The 22,447-nt window shown below is 40.3% G+C and overlaps 1 protein-coding gene across 7 annotated transcripts in view; it reads left to right on the forward strand.

Moving 5' to 3' along the window:
- LOC126466754 (inter-alpha-trypsin inhibitor heavy chain H4-like) overlaps positions 1–22,447 on the forward strand; it is a 207,579-nt gene that overhangs the window by 137,930 nt on the left and 47,202 nt on the right. The window contains exons 12-13 of one of the 7 annotated variants that reach the window (XM_050096405.1): positions 1,785–1,907; positions 12,234–12,263. In XM_050096405.1, coding sequence (XP_049952362.1) covers positions 1,785–1,907; positions 12,234–12,263 — 153 coding nt within the window. The remainder of the gene's footprint in view (positions 1–1,784; positions 1,908–12,233; positions 12,264–22,447) is intronic. The other 6 variants (XM_050096408.1, XM_050096407.1, XM_050096409.1 and 3 more) reach the window with 6 other exon arrangements.

Consider the following 22,447-nt stretch of genomic DNA (forward strand, 5'->3'; position numbering starts at 1 on the left):
ATAAGATGTTTCTTGACCTTATAAGTTAATTAATCTTACTGCACACAAGAGAAAATTACTTTAAAGGACAAGACTGTCGGAAAATGAGTGGTCAGTTTAAACAATCTAACAATTAACGATATCTCACTGAAACACTAGATCGTTCCGTCATGAAACTACCGATCTGAACTTAGTTTGAACGGTTAAACGTTATTATCTGTTATTTTACTTGACAGGAAAGGCTTATTGATTTAGTTCTTACTGAAATTAAATCAGTTAAATTCATATAACAGTCATTATTCCAGATAATGAGAGCATATAGTGGACTTACGAATATCCTAGCTCATGTCTAGGTTACGAAGGGAAGAAATTAACAATATACAAACCGTTTCTGAACGCTTTTGAACATCAAATATTTAATTTGCATAAAGCTTACTTGTGTGAACATTACATAATTCATGCGTAATTTGATAATTGACACAGAGTATTTCACATGTGATATTCATTCTTCTTTACTGACAAGGGGCCTATGTGTAAAATAACCCTATAAGTTGTTCTCATAGCGTGGATGTGTTGTGTACATAGTTCCGCATAGTCAGCGTACACACCTTTCCGACTAGAGCGCGCCCCGCTAAGCACAACAGTGCAGGCGCAGCGCTCGTCCGTCTCCACACTACGAGATGGCGCTGCCATAGAGATGGACCAAATGAGATTGCTGCTAATGTAGAACCTTTTCTCCTCGCGGATCACACTCGCGCAGTGAGACATGAATGTGCGAGGTATTATAACAAGTGTACAGACCTCCGATTTGTCAGTCTGCATTTGCCTGCACCAGTCTGTACCAGTCTGCATTTGTCTGTACCAGTTTATAGTCAAGTTTCAGTCTGCGCCTAATAAGAATACCATATTCCTGTACATAGCCATGAAGATAAATGTATAGACACTTTTGTCAAGTATCAGAGATATATGTGAGAATACGATTAACGTACCAATACCAAAGGAACTTCAGATTGTCAATTTTGGTCACCATCAATCTGCTACTCTAAACGTGCAAGTGGCATTTCTATCGTCTGACCTAACGGCAGAAGATAAACATGCCACAATAAGACCACGAGACATATTGCTGATACTCGCCTACTTCGTTAGAGTGACAAGTCAAATAATCTGATGGTGTGTGTACTGAAGGTCTTACAGTACGCACACCACCAGATGATAGTGCATGTGAATGGTGAGCCCTTCGTTCGGATTCGATCCTTACTAGTGTTCCACGTCTAAGTTTTGGTACCGCTCTCTTATTCATTAGTTTTATTTTTTTTACAGTTATAGTTTTTATTTTTTATTGCAAAGTAAATTCCCGTGCACTGTAGCCGACAGTTAAATAATTACATAATGGCCTTTAGGTACGTCTGACTTCATGAAGAAAAATCTAGACAACCTCTCTGACGAAGCTTCCATTTTGCTTCGTGAGCTGATTCAGCCATTCCAGACCAAAAACTTTTTATCTCATCCTCGTTAAATAATTTAGATTGTAATTCAATACAGACCAAGTAACACAGTCCCACCATCACTCAAACTTTAAACAAATCATTTTTTACTAATGCCGCTAATTAAGGTTAAGAATCTCACGGGCGCAGTGCTATGGTGCTGCTGCAACATAAACTAGACATTGAGACCTTCCTTATCTTTAATCCCAACAGAAATAGTCGTGGTTCTTATTGGCCACGCTGTACTAAAGCTCTCTTGCCTATGACGCAAGGTGTCAGCACTTGTTGCAGTGGAACATGCGTTGTATTGTTGTGTTGTAGCAGCGTATGCTCCGGTTTCCTTCCAAGGACCACCGCCGCCTCCTGGGCTTCACGCAATGCATTCGTTCCCACAGAGCAGGCCGCAACTCATGCCGCACCGTACGTTCTCATTCCGTCATAAATGTGAGTACCATACGCATGAACTACTTGCTAGCAGAAATAAGATACAAGTGTAACAGGAAACTGGTATTGTTGCTTGTCCAAAGGATATCGTGTTTCTTTCGCAACAGCTGTCAGTGTCCAGTAGTAGACTTCGGCCTCATGTGCAGATGTTGATGTTGGTTAGAGTCGAGTAGGATGCAGTTTTAGGCCTATTTAACTCGCGCCTTGCGCTTGCAGGCTAGCCCACGTGGCCCGCCAGAGTGGCAAGTTGAGACGACAGCTGCGAGAAACATCTGAAGCATTTGGCCGTAGTATGACATAAACTTTGTTTTAATTGCTTGGCTCGCTTTGCTTACTACCTTCCATGTATTTCGTGATATCCTAAAAAGACTGTTGAATGTCAAGCCGTAAAGTCCAAACAAAGATATTGTCAATACTTCTACTGCCGCACTTGTGATACCTATTCTAACAAGGACATGCCACGACGTTGGGATCACGCAGTTACTTTAGACTTTGTAAACCTATAATAGGCTATCAAAACAACATAATGCGCAAATAATAAGGTATACTACTGTTGCAATTCCGAGAAAATCTCAAGAAAAGTCTTATGCGTCTACTATGAAAGTGATGTATTTATGCGGATGTTCCAGCAGCAAGAGGTCATTGTGGTCAAGTGGTTTGGCGGCACAGTAGCTCAGCGTGTTCAGTCAGACGGTTAACTGCCATCTGTAATGAAGAAACTGAGTGAACGGATCAACAGTGAACTTCAACGGGTGTTATGGGACGTCCGCCACGAACAAATGCAACGAACAAAATGATATAAAAAAAGTGGTTGGAATTCGCTAACAGCAAGCGGGGCGTGGAGAACGCATTAGTTCTAAGGGAAGAAATTAATATACAAACCGTCTCTGAATGCTTTTGAACATCAAACATTTAATTTGCATAAAGCTTACTTGTGTGAACATTACATAAATTCATCCGTAATTTGATAATTGACACAGAGTATTTCACATGTGATATTCTTTCTTCTTTACTGACAAGGGGGCTTATGTGTAAAATAACCCTATAAGTTATTCTCATAGCGTAGATAGTGCACGTGAATGGTGAGCCTTGGTTCGGGTTCGATCCTTACTAGTGTCCGACGTCTAAGTTTTGGTATCGCTCTCATATTCGGCTTTAGTTTTACTTTTTTACAGCTATAGATTTTATTTTTTATTTTGTTATTGCAAAGTAAATTCCCATGCACTGTCGCCGACAGTTAAATAATTACATAATGACGTAATGAACCCCGCAAACGCTTCTTTTGATCTATTTTTTCTTCATCACTGATCACTTGATTTAATTTATGTGAGGAAAAAAAACATGAATTTTCATGAAGTTATAGTTAAATTCGTATTTTACTTGGCTACTTACTATTTTTAGTTAAATTTTCAACGACGAGGGTCAGGCTTGGATCGCCCAAGTCAAACCTCGATAAATAAGGATGCGAATGGAGTTATTCGCAATCAGTAATATAGTAAGTCTCAATGTGACAGACCACAAGAGTAATGTACAATCACTTGTCGTATGTGCTCTCGACATCACACTTTGCAGGATATTATTTGTCATACAGACACGGAAAACATAAATTGAAACTTCATGCAAATACTTAATGCAAATCCAAGTGGTTTTCCTTTTCATTACATTACGTCTCAAATGTCACATAAATTAAATAATATGACCAGTGATGAAAAGTAATCGATTGGTAATTATGCTTGAACGGAAGTCGAACCGTCGCCTCATACACGATCATCTTATGAACCTTGAGCACTAATCACTTTTTTTAACCTCATTTTGTTCATTATCGTTCATTCTGTTTGTTCGGGGCGGACGTCCCCTGAAGCTTGTTCAGTTTCAACATTGATCCATTAACTCAGTTTTCAGACACGTCGTACTTCCTTTCAGATTTTCTATGAATAGCCAGAGTAGTGCACAGTTATACTTGCACATTATGTTGTTTTAATGGCCTACTAAAGGTGTACAAAGTCTGAAGTAAATCCTTGATCTCTGTGTCATGGCCTCCCCTTGTAAGTGAATAATGCATCCAAATTCTCGTACAAATTAGCTGCAACACGAAAACCGAAAATTTTTCGGTGCTCATGTATAGTTCTCCTCTCGGATTGCAAGGCCAGTATCTTAAGTCTTCGTGACGTAATCAGCATTTTTCGAACTAAAAACTACCTTTCAGAAAGCTAGATCTCTGCTGATCTGATGAAAATAACCACATTCAAACGAGAGGTATGTCAAAAACTTTAGTTTTTCATTGGTAATGAAGAATAAAAGCGCAAGAATTAAACGCACCATCGCAATTTCCTTGAGGTATCCCGCAGCCTAGTGACCACGGTCAACAGCCCTCACTTATGTTGCGGTTTACGTGGACCGCTAAGCATGACGTCACGTATTTGCTGGCAGGCCTTTTTTTCGTCGGAGGCGCCGCCGAGTGCAGCCCACCACGCCTCAGGCAGCTGACTGTTATAAGGAACGATTAACAAGTTTCTGTTCAAAGACCGTACACTCTAGGGTCGCTATGCCAACCAGTCCGTTTGGTAAATTGCTGCGTGAAGAGCTCCGTAACTGTCTGCTGTACATCGTCTTCCGACAGGAATCGTCAACACTTCGAGGTCATTTTTAAGCGACCGAAGGCATGGTAGTCGCATGGAGAGAGATCAGGACTATAGGGCTGTTGCTTTAGTGCCTACCACTAGAGTTGGCGTAACACCTGCGTTACGACATTTGCGATATGGTAACGTTAGTTATCACGAAGCAGTAGCACCCGTTGCCACAACCAAAGATAAATGTCAGCGAATACCACGTGGTATATCTGGAGTTGTATTTTTGATGGTATATTCTGTTGTGTATTATGTTGTATATATTTGTTGTATATTCTGTTATATTTTCTATGGTATACCACATGGTATCCGCTGACACTTTTTTCGGATGTATTTTGGATGGTTTTCCAGTCAGTTGGCAGTTGACGTTGGAGTGCTGACATCACAGTTACAGGTAGCGTAAAACAGTTATGTTGGCAACTGACGCAGCGTATACATGAATCATGATAACCCCTTCAACATCAACTAAGGCCTGAAGATAGCGCACTGAAGCACCGAAACTGGTAGCTACACAGTAAATTAGATCACAATGTCGTGGCCTCCCCTTGTAAGTAAATAATGCATCCTAATTCTCGTAAAAATTAGCTGCAACACGAAAACCGAAAATTTTTCGGTGCTCATGTATAGTTCTTCTCTCGGATTGCAAGGCCAGTATCTTAAGTCTTCGTGACGTAATCAGCATTTTTGGAACTAAAAAGAAAACTACCTTTCCGAAAGCTAAACCTCTGGTGATCTGATAAAAGTAACCATATTCAAACGAGAGGTACGTCAAAGACTATAATTTTTAATTGGTGATGAAGAAGAAGGGAACCCGCGGAAAAATGATCCTATCGGAGCACAGAAAAGGTTGTATGCTCCTGCTTAAAAGACAGACTGAAAGTGGGTACTAATTGCTTTATTCTGTCTGCCTCATCAACTTAAAACATTTTCTCAAGCATTATGCCGTGCGAATATTTTGTCGCTTTTTTATGTTGAGAGAGAAGGAGACAGTAACAGTAGGAAAGACACGCAGAAGTAATAAATACTGGAAGATAGCAGACAGTGGTTGAGGTACTGAAAGAGCGAAGGAGCCAATGGCTGCGTCTGTGACAGAGAAAAGGGACACAATGGCAGTAGAACATAGTTGACTGTGACAGAACAGTGTTAGAAAATTGTAAGAAAATGAAACACCTACAGCCATCCTTGTGATCTTATTTATCCTGTAGCTACCAGTTTCGGCTTCAGTACGCATCATTCAGACCTTAGTTGATGCTGAAGGGATTATCACGATCCATATATACGCTGCGTCAGTGGCCAACATAACTGGTTTGCGCTGACTATCTGTAACTGTGATGCCAGCACTCCAACCATCTACTGGAGAACCATTTAAAATACAACAACCATAGATAAATGTCAGCGAATACCACATGGTATCGTTGGATGTTGTATTTGGATGGTATATTCTGTTGTATATTATGTTGTATATATTTGTTGTATATTCTGTTATATTTTCTATGGTATACCACATGGAATCCGCTGACACTTTCTGTGGATGTATTTTGGATGGTTTTCCAGTCAGTTGGCAGGTGATGGATGGAATGCTGACATCACAGTTACAGTTAGCGTAAATCAGTTATGTTGACAACTGACGCAGCATATCTATGAATCGTGATAACCCCTTCAGCATCAACTAAGGCCAACTAAGGCCTGAAGATGGCGCACTGAAGCGCCAAAACAGGTAGCTACACAATAAAAAAGATCATAAAGACGGCTGTAGGCGCTTCATTTTCTTACAGTAGTGAACTGTCGTGGTCGCCAAGACCGCAGTCAAAATAATGAACATATCAAAAGTGCTAGCAAATGGTTAAAGAAGACAATACCGTTGGAAGAGGCATAAAGAGAAGGAGAAAGTGGAAGTGGGAGAGAGCCAGAGACAGAGTATGTGACAGTGACAACGAGGAGGTGTGAGAGAGAGAGAGTGACAGTGGGAAGAGGCAGCAGCAGTGCAAAGAATGACATAGTAGCAGTATGATATAGCAAAAAAAAGCGCGAATGTGTTCGCCTGCCACAATTTTTGGGAAAATTTTACGGGTGCTGAGGAAGGTAGAATGAGACAGCTGGTACCCCAATTTCCAATCAGAGTCTTTTGAATAAACAGGAACGTATTCGCATATTTGGTGCGAGTATAGGAGTATTTTTCCGCTTGTTATACACTCGCATTCAGAAGAAAACAGAGCACCTTGGACGTCTAGAGATAGGACGTTCGTATTCACAGGATACGTACACTATTATGTTCCGCACAAATGATTAGCATTTCAGTCGCCACGGGTCAGCATGTGTCCTGTTGCCTAACAGTCAAAGGGTCTGCCATGAGCCACGATAACTTGTTCCAAGTGTGATGACATCGACGCATATGAGGCGCAAATGGCACCCTGTGGTACAGTCATCCATGCTGGATTCACCTGGTTCCAAAGTTCAGCTGTGTGGTTGGCATTGGGTCACAGCACTGCACCTGTCATTTCACCATGTCCCATACATATTTGATTGGCGGCAAGTCTCGTGATCTGGCGGGCCAGGGCGAAACGCTAACATACTGTGACATCAAGAGGGCACATGTTCGTGCAGCAACAGCATACCACGTCATAAGAGACTGAGTTGGCGCTGTATGTCTTGTGCGAATGTAGTCACTGAGATGCCGCTCCCCCTGTCTGCGGTGAACCAAAATGCGGCCTTCGTTTCCCAAGAAACAGAACCTGTATTCGTCCGAAAACACTATCTGATGCCATTCCTGTCTCCAGTGACGTCGTTTCATACACCATTGCTGTCTAGCATGTTTCTGCGCATTCGTCAAAGGTAGGCGGAGATGCGGATGACGCGCACGTTACCATTGCCGTAATAAACAGCAATGGACTGTCAGTCCTGATAGTGTAAGATGTGTTCCACTTTTGTGCCAGAGCCGAGAAGAAAGCAGATGTGTCCTGCAATGCCATTCGGAAGAGGTGTCGATCTTCACGGTGTTACGTCGGCGCCATTTGTTACGATATTATATTAAAAATTATATATATATATTTATATATAATATATTTTTAATTTATCAACATTAATTTTTCTTTAGTTAGAGCATGATTCTTTCTCTCAGGGATATTATCTTTTGTTATCACTTTTACGTACGTGCATAAGTAAACATGAAACGGGTTCTTGAAGGGCAGCTGTTATTCATGTACCAACTTTAGATGTTGAACGTGATGACTAAAATATAGTTGCCGCAAACTGAATTGAATGTAATTTTGTTAATATCTATTTATTGATTGCAAAGCAAGGCTCGAGAGAATTTCGATTGTTGCCGTGGAGCGGCAAAGAAAAAACTTACTGAACTCATGGAATCTGTATAATATAAAAATGAGTTTTAACGTAAATTAATTATCTGTTGCAATTTAAAATGTTTCTTACAACGAAATCTCTCGCATTTACAGTTACTGAAAAATGAATTAATACTTCGGCGCGTAATGGCCGACCAGAGGCTGCATCGGAAGATGAGCTTCCCGCAGCGCAAATTAATGAAGAAATGCTTATTAAAAATAATTAGCCACTGTGAGCATTTGAGGTGACAACTACTACAAAGAAATTCATTTTGTGATAATAATAATAAGTTTATTTTAGTAGAATACAGAATAACTTACATAAAATATGTGTAGCTGCTCATTGGCTGCCTTCCGTATCGCGAAACAAAACAGTGTATGTACCATAAAGTACGTCCTTCCTCCTCCGCCGTACAATCGCGTCTCTTTCGATCCTTTTTTTTATTTTCATAGACATTAAATAAAGATGCTACTCTTAAATTATCGCTGCATATCAGTTGTTTCAAGAACATTAACTGTATCTTTTATACTAATTATATTCATAAAATACGTTAACTACGGTTTACAACCGACAAAAACGTCAATATTTATGTGACGTACCGTCACAACGGGGCACGGGGCGGGGGGGGGGGGGGGGGGGGATTAATCTGGGTGGTGCGATCTGAGCCGTCTTGTCGTGTTTTACGGCCTTCCGTGAACCATTCTCGACCCCCCTCCCTTGTTCTGCAGAAACACGAGCAGCAATTTCCCGGATGGATGCATCACATTCCCTCATGCCAAAAATGCACCCTCTTTCAAACTCATTGATTTGAAGGTACGGTTCGTGCATTCAATTTGCGAGGCATCCTGCACGTCTTCTCAAATTACACTGACCCGTTACCTTCGGTTTATAACGACAACTACAGCCGCAGGCACACTCTACCGATAGGTGGTGTTGCCCCACGATATCGATGTTGACCTTGAACCGCGGGCCGACATGGTTTAAATGATTATATCGTTTCTGCAGAATATCCTAATATACATGTCGGGTGAATATGAACGTCCTGTCTCTAGTTATTCAAGGTGTTCTGTTTTTTCTGAACGTGAGTGTTCGGTAGCAGGCCAGCCTGCTGCTGTGTGTGGTCTGCTCCCGTTAATCACCGCCTTTGCTGCGGCGAGCCCTGTCCTCGACCAATATCGATGTTCATAAGCGAAACCAGTCATAGTCTGGTTCTTCGGCCGTGATTCTGCAACGTGTAAAGGAATTGGAAAGACGATCACATTATTGCATTTACTGTACGTTGGAAGATGGCGAATACTGATGGCCGCACCTGGAGTAAAAAATTTCCGAGGTGTTACTGCTCCCCCATTCGGATCTCCAGGTGGCTATTACTTCAGGGAGTGTCATCAAATCAGGATCAGCATACTGAACGTAAGACCATTTCAAAGAGCAGGAAAACTGGAAAATCTGAGGAGAGAAATGGACAAACCTGGAGTGAACATAATTGGTTTATACGAGATTGCAGTGCCTGTGTTATTCTGCTGACTGCGGCGACCACAGCCGTTACGAAACACATCAGATGAATTCTCAATTGCGAATAATGACTACCATCAGCTATAGAATGGAATGACGGCAGTGAAAATCTGTGCCGGACCTGGACTCGAACCCGGTAATCCCGCTTATCGCGATTACGTCTGATCTGTCTGGGAATGCGCGAGTACAGATCGCAGACGTATGGTTGATGACATATGGAAGTTTCGGTCTGGCCGTGAGTGGTGCACGGATAGCCAAATGGTAAGGCGACCGCTCGCGATAAGCGGGATTACCGGGTTCGAGTCCAGGTCCTGCACAGATTTTCACTGCCGTCATTCCATTCTATAGCTGATGGTAGTCACTATTCGCAATTGAGAATTCATCTGATGTAATTGGTTTAAGTGATGTGAAACAGGCAGATAGTGGTGAAATAATGTCAGATAATTACACAATGTTTTACTTCGAAGGAATAGTACGCTATCTATGAGGTTGACCAAGGGCAGATTCTGATGGCCCTTAGGCTCGGCACGAACGCTTCAGCAACTGCACGACTCGTTGGGTGTTAGAGGAGTGCTGTGGTGAGTGCCTTCAACACATGGCGAAACCAAGGTCAAACCACATCAAAACGTCGTAAGGTTGGGCGGTCATCCCTCATTATAGATGTCGGACGTTGTAGGTTGAGCAGAGTGGTAAAAAGAGACAGGAGGCAAACTGTGACCGAAATAACACCAAACTTTAATGGTGGGCAATGTACAAGTGTGTCTGAACACACAGTGCACCTAACACTGGTAGAGATGGGCCTCCGCAGCCGACGACCCATGCATGTGCCAATGTTTACACCACGACATTGTCAACTACGACTGAAATGGATACGTGACCATCGGCACTGGACGTTGGTGCAGTGACAGAGCGTTAATTGGTCTGATGAATCCCGATACCTTCTTCATCATGCCGATGGGAAGGCACGAATCCGTCGTCTTCCAGGGGAACAACTCCCTGACACCTGGACTGCAAGACGGAGACAAGCTGGCTGGCAGAGTCGTGTCTAGACGTATCAGGGGTCCATATCACTCCAACTGCACACGCCCCACACCACTACAGAGCCTCCACCATCTTGAACAGTCCCCTGCTGGCATGCAGGGTCCAAGGATTCATGAGGCTGTCTCCATACCCGTACACTTCCATCCGCTCGATACAATTTGAAAAGAGTCTTGTCCGATCACTCAACATGTTTCCAGTCATCAACAGTCCATTGTCGATTGTGACAGGCCCAGGCGAGGCTTAAAGCTTTGTGTCGTACAGTCATCAAGGGTACACGAGTGAGCCTTTGGCTCCGAAAGCCCATATCGATGATGTTTCGTTGAATGGTTCGCAATCTGACACTTGTTCACGGCCCAGCATTCAGATCTGCAGCAATTTGCGTAAGGGTTGCACTTCTGTCACGTTAAACGTTTCTCTTGAGTCGCCATTGGTCCCGTTCTTGCAGGACCTTTTTCTGGCCGCATCGATGTCGAAGATTTGATGTTTTACAGGATTCCTGATATTCACGGCACACTCGTGAAATGATCGTACGGAAAATCCTCACTTCATCGCTACGTCGGCGATGCTGTCTCCTATCACTCGTGCTCCGACTATAACACCACTTCCAAACTCACTTAAATCTTGATAATCTGCCATTGTATGAGTAGTAACCGTTCTAACATATATAGGCGTTGTCGACCGCAGCGCCGTATTCTGCCTGTTTACGTAGCTTTGTATTTGAATACGGATGCCTATACCAGTTTCTTTGGCGCTTTAGTATATTTCCACTGTATTCTGCATTGCAAACTCTGTTATCAATTACTAAAAGCCTATTTGGCATATCATTTATAAATATGTAATTTAACGAATGGCTTCATGCAGAGCTAGGTGGGACATATAACTAAGGCTCCTATATCATGAAAAGTATTGTTTATCTCTGTTCTCTACTGCGTGTCACAAATACAGACAATTTTTTCCGCTGACTAGTTTCACCTGAAATCATTTTGTCTATTATCTATCAATCTGTTCTAATTAAGAACATTATACAATTTGCCATATACATTTCCCTCAGTTACAATTGCGCCATTCTATGATTTCTGTGCCAGATATTTGTAAGGTTACGCAAGAATGTACGTTTTCTGTACGGTTAATAATTTCTTTTTGGATAATAGCAGGCGAAGACAGTGGTTTGATATACAGTTTACTCATAGCAATAGAATTTTTTTCTGTTGCTAATACCTCTAAATAAAAAATTACACAATGTCCACTAATGAAAATTTCTCCTTGATTTGATTTACATTTATTTTCAGTTGCATCTGTTTCGGTTATATGTAATTATAAAATTGTTGATACATTTTTGTTGCTTTTAAAACTGGCATTATTGTGTCCAAACAAAGCTGTTAATTTTAAAGCCAGAGTTCTTGCTACATAAATATTTTAACGCACACTTATCGAATTAAAAAACTTTTCATTGTTAATAAAAACAATGGATGATGTAAAAATGGTATGACATTATGGTCCCTTTCTGCTGATTCTCGTGTCAAAAAAATTTTACAGCTGTTTCCTTTGATTTTTTAATATAATACTTTATCCACCTACTCTCTTACCGCCAGCGAAGCCCCTGATGGACATTAGTTTAATACACAACTGCTTACAATAAGTCTCTTCTGATTTTCACCCATATTTCGTCCAATTATTCCAAAGTTCCAAGATCACAGGCTTTTTAGCTCAAAGGATAGGCCTTTATGTACTTAATATTACAACGCTATAATTTGCTACTGCAATCTACAATTAACAAATTCTGACACACATTTGGAATCTGTTTCAGATATCCCAGTGTCATTCGATGCGGCATTAGGTAAGTGTAGTAACACCTTTAATAGTCTATATATATTTTAAATGAAAATGATGTTCCAGATCAGTGTTCCACAATCTCTTATTACTCACAGTACATGCAGATGGGCCTAACCCAACATCGTACACCAACATGTCTGCCTCCTCAAAATCGTGTTAATCTTAATATAATTATTGGATAATCATTGTATATATAATCATTGTATAATCATTTATTATTATTATTTCTTTCCTTTCTCAGACGCTATGTCTGGTTAAAAATGGAAAGTGACACAGACCTTGATCAAGCGTGACTTCCTTTTAACTGTACGGTATATGTTACATTGCATTTAGGAACTTTTGTGTAATTGAACATGTATCAATAATTACAGATTTCTGTAGTTGTACATATACGTTTGGATGTAGCTGTATTGCGTTGATGTACTGGTGGATATTGTGTGGTATGACTCCTGTAGCCGCGCCGGATTAGCTGAGCGGTCTGGGGCGCTGCAGTCATGGGCTGTGCGGCTGGTCCCGGCGGAGGTTCGAGTCCTCCCTCCGGCATGGGTGTGTGTGTTTGTCCTTAGGATAATTTAGGTTAAGTAGTGTGTAAGCTTAGGGACTTATGACCTTAGCAGTTAAGTCCCATAAGATTTCACACACATTTGAACATTTTTGACTCCTGTAGTTGATAGTATAATTGGTATAATGACAACTTTATCCTGATGCCACATGTCCTTGACTTCCTCAGCCAGTTGGATGTATTTTTCAATTTTTTCTCCTGTTTTCTTCTGTATATTTGTTCTATTGGGTATGGATATTTCGATTAGTTGTGTTAATTTCTTCTTTTTATTGGTGAGTATGATGTCAGGTTTGTTATGTGGTGTTGTTTTATCTGTTATAATGGTTCTGTTCCAGTATAATTTGTATTCATCATTCTCCAGTACATTTTGTGGTGCATACTTGTATGTGGCAACATGTTGTTTTATTAGTTTATGTTGTATGGCAAGTTGTTGATGTTTTATTTTTGCTACATTGTCATGTCTTCTGGCGTATTCTGTATTTGCTAGTATTGTACATCCGCTTGTGATGTGATCTGCTGTTTCTGTTTGTTGTTTGCAAAGTCCACCTTTATCTGTTGTGGTATTGGGATCTTTAATAATATGCTTGCTCTAATATCTGGTATTTATTGTTTGATCCTGTAATGCAATCATGAATCTTTCCATCTCACTGTATATATTGCCTTTTCTTAATCATGTGTTGGATGCATCTTGATCGATGTGTGGCTGTGTTAGATGATACGGGTGCTTGCCGTGTAGTGTTTTCTTTTTCGAATTTACTTTCTTCGTATCTGTTGCTGTTGTGTGATCTAAAGGGTTGTAGAAGTGGTTATGAAATTGCAGTGGTGTAGCCGATGTATTTATATATGTGATTGCTTTGTGTATTTTGCTAGTTTCTGCTCGTTCTATACAGAATTTTCTTAAATTGTCTACCTGTCCATAATGTAGGTTTTTTATGTCGATAAATCCCCTTCCTCCTTCCTTTCTGCTTAATGTGAATCTTTATGTTGCTGAATGTATGTGATGTATTCTATATTTGTGGCACTGTGATCGTGTAAGTGTATTGAGTGTTTCTAGGTCTGTGTTACTCCATTTCACTACTCCAAATGAGTAGGTCAATATTGGTATAACATAAGTATTTATAGCTTTTGTCTTGTTTCTTGCTGTCAGTTCTGTTTCCAATATTTTTGTTAGTCTTTGTCTATATTTTTCTTTTAGTTCGTCTTTAATATTTGTATTATCTATTCCTATTTATTGTCTGTATCCTAGATATTTATAGGCATCTGTTTTTTCCATCGCTTCTATGCAGTCGCTGTGGTAATCCAATATGTAATCTTCCTGTTTAGTGTGTTTTCCCCTGACTATGCTATTTTTCTTACATTTGTCTGTTCCAAAAGCCATATTTATATCATTGCTGAATACTTCTGTTATCTTTAGTAATTGGATGAGTTGTTGATTTGTTGCTGCCACTAGTTTTAGATCATCCATGTATAGCAAATGTGTGATTTTGTGTTGGTATGTTCCAGTAATATTGTATCCATAATTTGTATTATTTAGCATGTTGGATAGTGGGTTCAGAACAAGGCAGAACCGGAAAGGACTTAATGAGTCTCCTTGGTATATTCCACACTTTATCTGTATTGGCAGTGATGTTATATTATTTGAATTTGTTTGGATATTAAGTGTGGTTTTCCAATTTTTCATTACTGTGTTTAGGAACTGTATCAATGTAAGATCTACTTTGTCTATTTCCAATATTTGTAGTAACCATGAGTGGGGTACAATATCAAAAGCTTTTTGGTAATCAATGTATGCGTAGTGAAGCGACCTTTGTTTAGTTTTAGCTTGATATGTCACCTCTCCATCTATTATCAGTTGCTCTTTACATCCTTGTGCTCCTTTGCAGCAGCCTTTTTGTTCTTCATTTATAATTTTGTTCTGTGTTGTATGTGTCATTAATTTCTGTGTAATGACTGAAGTTACTATTTTGTATATTGTTGGTAGGCATGTTATGGGGCGATATTTAGCTGCTTGATCTTTAGGTTAAAGATAAGTTATTCCACGTGTAAGTGTATCAGGGAATGTGTATGGGCCTGCAATGTAACTGTTAAATAATTTAGTTAGATGTGAATGTGTTGAGGTGAACGTCTTTAGCCAGAAACTTGCTATTTTATCTTTTCCAGGGGCTTTCTAGTTGTGAGTAGAATTAATTGCTCGGGTGACTTCATGTTGCAAAATTATCACTTCAGGCATTTGTGGTATTATCTTGTATGTGTCTGTTTCTGCTTGTATCCACCGTGCATGCCCGTTATATTGTACCGGATTTGACCATATGTTGCTCCAGAAGTGTTCCATGTCTGTTATGTTTGGTGGATTGTCTATTTTAATGTGTGTGTTATCTATTGTCTGGTAAAATTTCTTTTGGTTTGTGTTGAATGGTTGGTTTTGTTTCCCTCTATTTTCGCTTTTTGGTATCTTCTAAGTCGTTTGGCCAATGCTTTTCATCTAATTGCTCTATCGCTTCTTGTTGTGAGATTTTACCGAACCTTTTTCGTTTTTTTGTCTGATATTTCATTTCTTATAAATTGTGTTAACTGACCGATGTCTTTTCTCAGTTGTTCTATTCTGATCTGTAGCCTGTGTTGCCATGCTGGTTTTGTCGGTTTCTTCTGTGTGTTGGTTGGTTCTGATCTCTGCGTAGTGTGTATATTTAGTGTAGTGAGTGCTCCTATATAAGCCAGTAGTTGTAACCCTTCCATAGTTGTATTTTCATTTATTTTGTTGTGTATGATTGTGTTGATAGTTGTTATTGTTGTTTCGACTTGTGGGTTATTTGGTAGTCTATGCAAAAATGGTCTAATGTCAGTATTTGTGTCTTTGTATGCTATATATGTCAGCTGAAATTTTTGTTCTATATCTAACATGTATGTCACTTTGTGTTCTATTTGTGCCTGTTCTGGTGGCTGTCTTAAGATTTCGTTTTCCTCTGATTGCTTCATTGATGCGTGTTGTTCTTTGTTTGTTTGCTCTGGGATGTTTGAGTCCATTACTGTATTTTCTTCTTCTTCTGATTGCATATTATTTTCTTCCGGTATTTGTCGTACTTGTTGTTTGATGTTTTCTAATTCTGGCTGGGGTATCCTGTTATTTTTTATTATTACACGGATCTGATCAGCTAGTGGTTGTTCTGTTAAAAATTTTAATTCTGGGTATCTGGTAATAAATGTTGTGTATACTTGTGATCTGTATCCAGTTGTGTTGGTTCCTAAGTTTGTTGCTTGGTAATAACAGAACATGAGGTGTCGGCTAACTTCATCTGACCATCTCATCCTCTGTCTTTGTTTTCCTTCTAGAGTGGTTGCAGGAAGCATATCCTACAAAACACCTCTATTTGGATTTAAATCATTTTCCGTGTGGCTAGTAGTGTCGTTACCATTATGGACGGGCATAGGGTTCAAGCGTCGTCCCCGACCATGACAGCGCTTGTCCGAGGCTTCATTAGTTCTGTCCTGAACCAACTAATCACACTAAAAGGGGGGTTAGCCCTATTAGTGGTTTGTTCTTCTCGTCGCCTTTTACGACAGGCAGAACATACCAGAGGCCTATTGTTTTCCCGGGTCTCCAAGGGGTTTATTACTATTATTATTATTATAAAATAGGGATACACTCATGAATTTATTAACAACTTAATAAGTTTAATTCACTGTAGAAAATAGACATTACAATAATAGTTTAAAACAAAATAACTCTACTCGTAATGTAACACTTGAGAATGCTTTGCTGCACACAAACAGCTGATTCGTGACAGAATTGTGGACAAAGCAAGCTTCATTTCTTTATCTATTATTTATTTATTTTATGCTTCTAGTTCCGTAGGATGAAACTGAACACAAATCTCCATGTTTATGGGAAGTGTCAGTACATTAAATTACAATAGAAAAGAAATAATAGGTAAAATAAAATGCTTATGACTTCTATTTAGACGACAAGTTATACGTTTATGCAAATGCAATCAACAGTATAGCACGGAAATAAGCTTAATTTTTCAAGGAACTCCTCGACAGAATAGATGGAGTGACTCATGCGGAAATTCTCCAGTTTAGATTTGAAAGCTCATGGATTACTGCTCAGGTTTTTGAATTCTTGTGGTGGCTTATTGAAAATGGATGCAGAGATTACTGCGCGTCTTTCTGCACAAGAGTCAAGGAGGTGCAATCCAAATGTAGATTGAATTTCTGCCTAGTATTAACTGAGTGAAAGGTGCTAATTGTTGAGAATAAGCTCGTATTACTAGTAAGAAAAGACATTAAAGAATATATATATATATATATATATATATTGAAAGGCCAATGTCAGAATACACAGACAAATGAACTGGATTCGACAAGAAGTTCACAAACGTACACCACTTATTGCCCAAACTGCCTGGTTCTGAGCCAAAAACACCCTTTGACAGTTACCACATAACACAATGCTGTACGTCATAAGTGAATGAAAATAAGCAAAGTCGACTACTTTTCATGTCTATCACTCTCTCTCTCTTTGATGTTTTAATTTCAGTTAACATTGGGGAGCCCATTTAACACAATTATATACTTCAAAGTGGTGATAACACATGAACTGCCTTCTCAGAGATAGCCGGGGTTTATTGGCAACCGGAAAGTATCCAAAGAGACTTCGAGAAATCTTGTTTTCAATGACCCATCTGCAATCCTACTAGATTAAATCATTACGGACCAAATAATAGTCACACGGGATATTTCCTCACCGGTTGCTCAATCAGGTAATTATTTGCAAAAAAAGAAATTACTTGCAATTCCATCCCCATAAACGTAATTTATGAAGGAAAGAAGTTCTGTGTGACTGACAGTATAGGTGGACTCGACCATCTGAAGTGAGAACTTACGGGTGGTCTTAATTTTCTCCTTCAAAATGTCTTCCATGTTGCTGGATGTGTCACTAACTCGCCAGCTGATTGCGTCAGCTTAGAAAGACATTTTTGAAATTTTAATAGCAGCTTCTGAACCAAGGGCTATTTTTACAGTTTCTTAACATGCATACATTAACAACTTTTCTGCCATTGCATGTGGTTTTTTGGCCTTGGGATAAGTTCGGCTACGTATCCAACTTCATGTACTTTCTACAAAACATGTACCGATGTAGTCACGGGCTTCACTTTTTTTTTAGTCCAACAACCGACGAAAATGATTTACATCTTTACTTAACCGAGAGGATTGTTTTATTGACAAGTGCCGTTTCAATTTACGCAACAACACTTTCGGGTTTTGGGCATGTTTTGTCATCTCACCAAAAAACCCTTTAGATAAATAATTATCACTGTATTGGCTCTGAATTACTTTACTTTTCTCGGCCTCGACGGTTTCACTACTTGCACTCGAGGACGGACCACGCTGCACAATGAACTTATATGGATAATTTCGGAAAAATGCAGTTTAATAACAGTTTAACGGAAAATACTGGTGCAGCAATCACAAAATTCGGACAACTGCAGATCACAGCTTTGATAAAACTGAACTGAATATTTACACAATGGGAAGTGCAGGATGTAATAACAGTATTACTGTTGGCTGAAATAATGTGTTGTTGTCTGACATGTGCAGAAGGGCGTCCAGTACACCCTGTTCTGCGACTGACAGTTAACGGCCTTATTCTTATTACACAATAAACTTTCTTGAGACTGAGAAGCTTATGTACACGATTCAGCATGGTTTTAGAAAGCGTTGCTCGTGCGAAACTCAGTTTTTCTTTTTCTCATACGACATACTGAGAACTCTGGATGAAGAACAACAGACAGATTCAATATTTCTATATTCCCGGAAAACATTTGACATGGTGCACCATTGCAGGCTGTTAACGAAGGTATGAGCATATAGAATAAGTTTACAGATATGTCAGTGGCACGAAGACCTCTTAAACAACAGAACCAAGTATGTTGACCTCTATGGCGAGTGTTCATCAGGGACAAGGGTACCATCAGAGTGCCGCAGGGAAGTGTGGTAAGGACCGCTGTTGGTCTCTAGACATCTCTAGACACATAAGTGATTTGCCTGACATGTTGGGCAACAATCTGCGATTGTTTGCTGATGATGCCGTCGTGTACGGTAAAATGTCGAATGACTGTGGAAAGACACAAGACGACTTAGACAAAATTTCGGGCTGATGTGATGAATGACAGCCAGCCCTAAATGTGGAAAAATGTAAATTAATGGGGATGAGTAGGAAGATCAAACCTGTAATGTTCAGATAAAGTATTACTAGTGTCTTACTTGACACTGTCATATCATTTAAATATCTGGGCATGGCGTTGCAAAGCGATACGAGGTGAAACGAGCATAAGAGAATTATAGTAGGGCAGACGAATGTTTGACTTCGGCTTATTTGGAGAATTTTAGGAAAGAGTGGTTCACCTGCAAAGGAGACCACATGTAGGACGCTTGTGCGACCTGTTCTTGGGTTCTGTTTGAGTGTTTGGGACCTGTACCAGGTCGGATTGAAGAAACACATCGAAGCAATTCAGAGGCGGGCTGCTACATTTGTTACCGGTAGGTTCGAACAACACGTAAGTGTTACGGAGATGCTTTGGGAACTCAAATGGGAATCCCTGGAGGAAAGGCGACGTTCTTTTCGAGAAATACTATTGATAAAATTTAGAGATCCGATATTTGAAGCTGACTGCCGAACGATTCTACTGCCGCCAGCATACACTGCGCGTAAGGACCACTAAGATAAGATATGAGAAACTAGGACTCATAAGGAGGCATACAGACAGTCGTTTATCCCTCGCTCTATTTGCGAGTGGAACAGGGAAGGAAATGACAAGTAGTGGTCCAGGGTACCCTCCGCCACTCACCATACGGTGGCATGTGGAGTATCTGTGTAGATGTATATGTAGATTCCACCACGACCACCACTTTCCCTTCAGGTAGCTCCTTAACTGTTTATGCTCTGCCGAATGCATCTCTTTCAATTCCTACCACTAAGAAAACTTCTGAATAGTATCGGGAATCTGTCCGAGCTCCTACGAGTGACAGACGTGACAACTCTGGTAAGGCGTAGTATCTATTCCTTGCATATCCTAGTCCAAGAATTTAGAAAACTTTAGCTACATTTTCTTCGACAGGTAATAGTGTTACTTAAAGCCGGTCCTATCCGTTGCTGCCTGATCTCAGGCATAATGTGGAGGTGTTCCACTCTTCCTCTCAATCTATGCCTACAGCGTTTACGGACGACTGTAAACGTCACGAACTACGAAGACTTCCACGACCCATACACATTACCCAGCAATACAAGTGCTGACAAAGTCACAAACGCAAAAACTAATTGTCAGGTGGAACTAAGAACTCTACAGTTTCAAATTTATCTCTCCCTGAGACCCAGGAACTTGACGTCCAGTTTCTTTCTTTTTTACAATTAAATGAACACCCTTAGCTGTTTACAGACGTTGACATACGTCAACGGGGACAGATGAAAATGTGTGCCCCAACAATCTTACAAGGGAACATCCCCATCGCACCCCCCTCAGATTTAGTTATAAGTTGACACACTGGATAGGCCTTGAAAAACTGAACACAAATCAATCGAGAAAACAGGAAGAAGTTGTGTGGAACTATGAAAAAAATAAGCAAAATATACAAACTGAGTAGTCCATGCGTAAGATGGGCAACATCAAGGATAATGTGATCTCAGGAGCCGTTGTCCCGTGGTTAGCATGAGCTGCTGCGGAACGAGAGGTCCTTAGTTCAAGTCTTCATTCGAGTGAAAAAGTTTAATTCTTTTTTTTTAGTTTCAGACAATTATCACACTTCAGGCACTCACACATAACCAACTTCTCTCTCCAAAATTCCAGGACATGTTCAGATTTGCTTGGACATACGCAGGATTTGACGGTTTACACACGGAAAAATTTGAAAACGTTAAAAACATATGTTTTGAAAAAGCACAGGGAAAACTGTGCGACTGTGAAACTGTTGCATTCATTTGTTGCAGTTTATGTGACAAACTCTTATGTTTTCATCACTTTTTGGGAGTGGTTATCACATCCACAAGAAAACCTAAATCGGGCAAGGAAGAAGAATCTTTTTACCCATTCGCCAAGTGTACAAGTTAGGTGGGTCGACAACATATTCCTATCATGTGACGCATATGCCGTCACCAGTTCCGTATAGAATATATCAGACGTGTTTTCCTGTGAGGAATCGGTTGACCTATGACCTTGCGATCAAATGTTTTCGGTTCCCATTGGAGAGGCACGTCCTTTCGTCTACTAATCGCACGGTTTGCGGTGCAGTCGCAAAACACAGACACTAAACTTATTACAGTGAACAGAGACGTCAATGAACTAACGGACAGATCATAACTTTGCGAAAATAAAGAAAGTAAACTTTTCACTCGAGGGAAGACTTGAACTCGTTCGGCAGCTGCTCACGCTAACCACGGGACCACGGCGCCCCTGTGCTGACACTGTCCTTGATGTTACCCATCTTGCGCATGGACTACTCAGTTTGTATATTTTGCTTATTTTTTTCGTAGTTTCACACAACTTCTTCCTGTTTTCTCGATTGATACGTGTTCAGTTTTTCAAGGCCTATCCACTGCGCCAACTTATAACTAAATCTGAGGGGGATGCGATGGGGAGGTTTCCTTGTTAGTATATATATATCTTTCTTTTTTTCCCCACACAGGGCTCCTCAGATACAAAGCACGCCACATTTTCTTCTTGCATGTATAGGTCTCAAGACTGATACCGAGCTAGGCAGTGAAATGATTAATAAAGTGAACATGTGTACGAGATAAATCTCTGCTAGGCCTCCAATGTAGGTTTCAGTTGTTTTCCTAAACTTGTGGGGATCCTTATTTTTTGAAAGACAAGGCTGGTCCAGTTCTCCGTTGATCTCCTACCTGAGCTTGTGCCCCAGTACTAACGACTTCGTCATCGATACAACTGAATCCTGAGCACGAAAGTTCAGTAAGAATTCGTGTTATTCATGTTATCTTTGGAGAACCATCGCTACAAGAGACTTAAAATAAATAAACCCTGAAAGTTTTAAGTTACAAGCGTAAGTATCCTAACTGAGGCTCTGCTTTGAATTATGCTCCGCTGTTCCTGGGTACCCGGCGCAAAAAAATCCCTGTATAAGACGCTATAAGTACATTACTGGCCACTAAAATTGCTACGCCAAGAAGAAATGCAGATGATAAACGACTATTCATTGGACAAATATGTTATACTAGAACTGACATGTGATTACATTTTCATGCAATTTGGTTGCATTGATCCTGAGAAATCAGTACCCAGAACAACCAACTCTGGCCGTAATAATGGTCTTGATACTCCTGGGCATTGAGTCAAACAGAACTTGGATGGCGTGTACAGGTACAGCAGCCCATGCAGCTTCAACACGATGCCACAGTTCATCAAGAGTAGTGACTGGCGTATTGTGACGAGCCAGTTGCTCGACCACCATTGACCAGACGTTTTCAATTGGTGAGAGATCTGGAGAATGTGCCGTTCAGGGCAGCAGTCGAACATTTCCTGTATCCAGAAAGGCCCGTACAGGACATGCAACATGGGGTCGTGCATTATCCTGCTGAAATGTAGGGTTTCGCAGGGATCGAATGAAGGGTAGAG

The sequence above is a fragment of the Schistocerca serialis genome, chromosome 1, assembly GCF_023864345.2.
Source record: "Schistocerca serialis cubense isolate TAMUIC-IGC-003099 chromosome 1, iqSchSeri2.2, whole genome shotgun sequence".
Taxonomy (NCBI): domain Eukaryota; kingdom Metazoa; phylum Arthropoda; class Insecta; order Orthoptera; family Acrididae; genus Schistocerca; species Schistocerca serialis.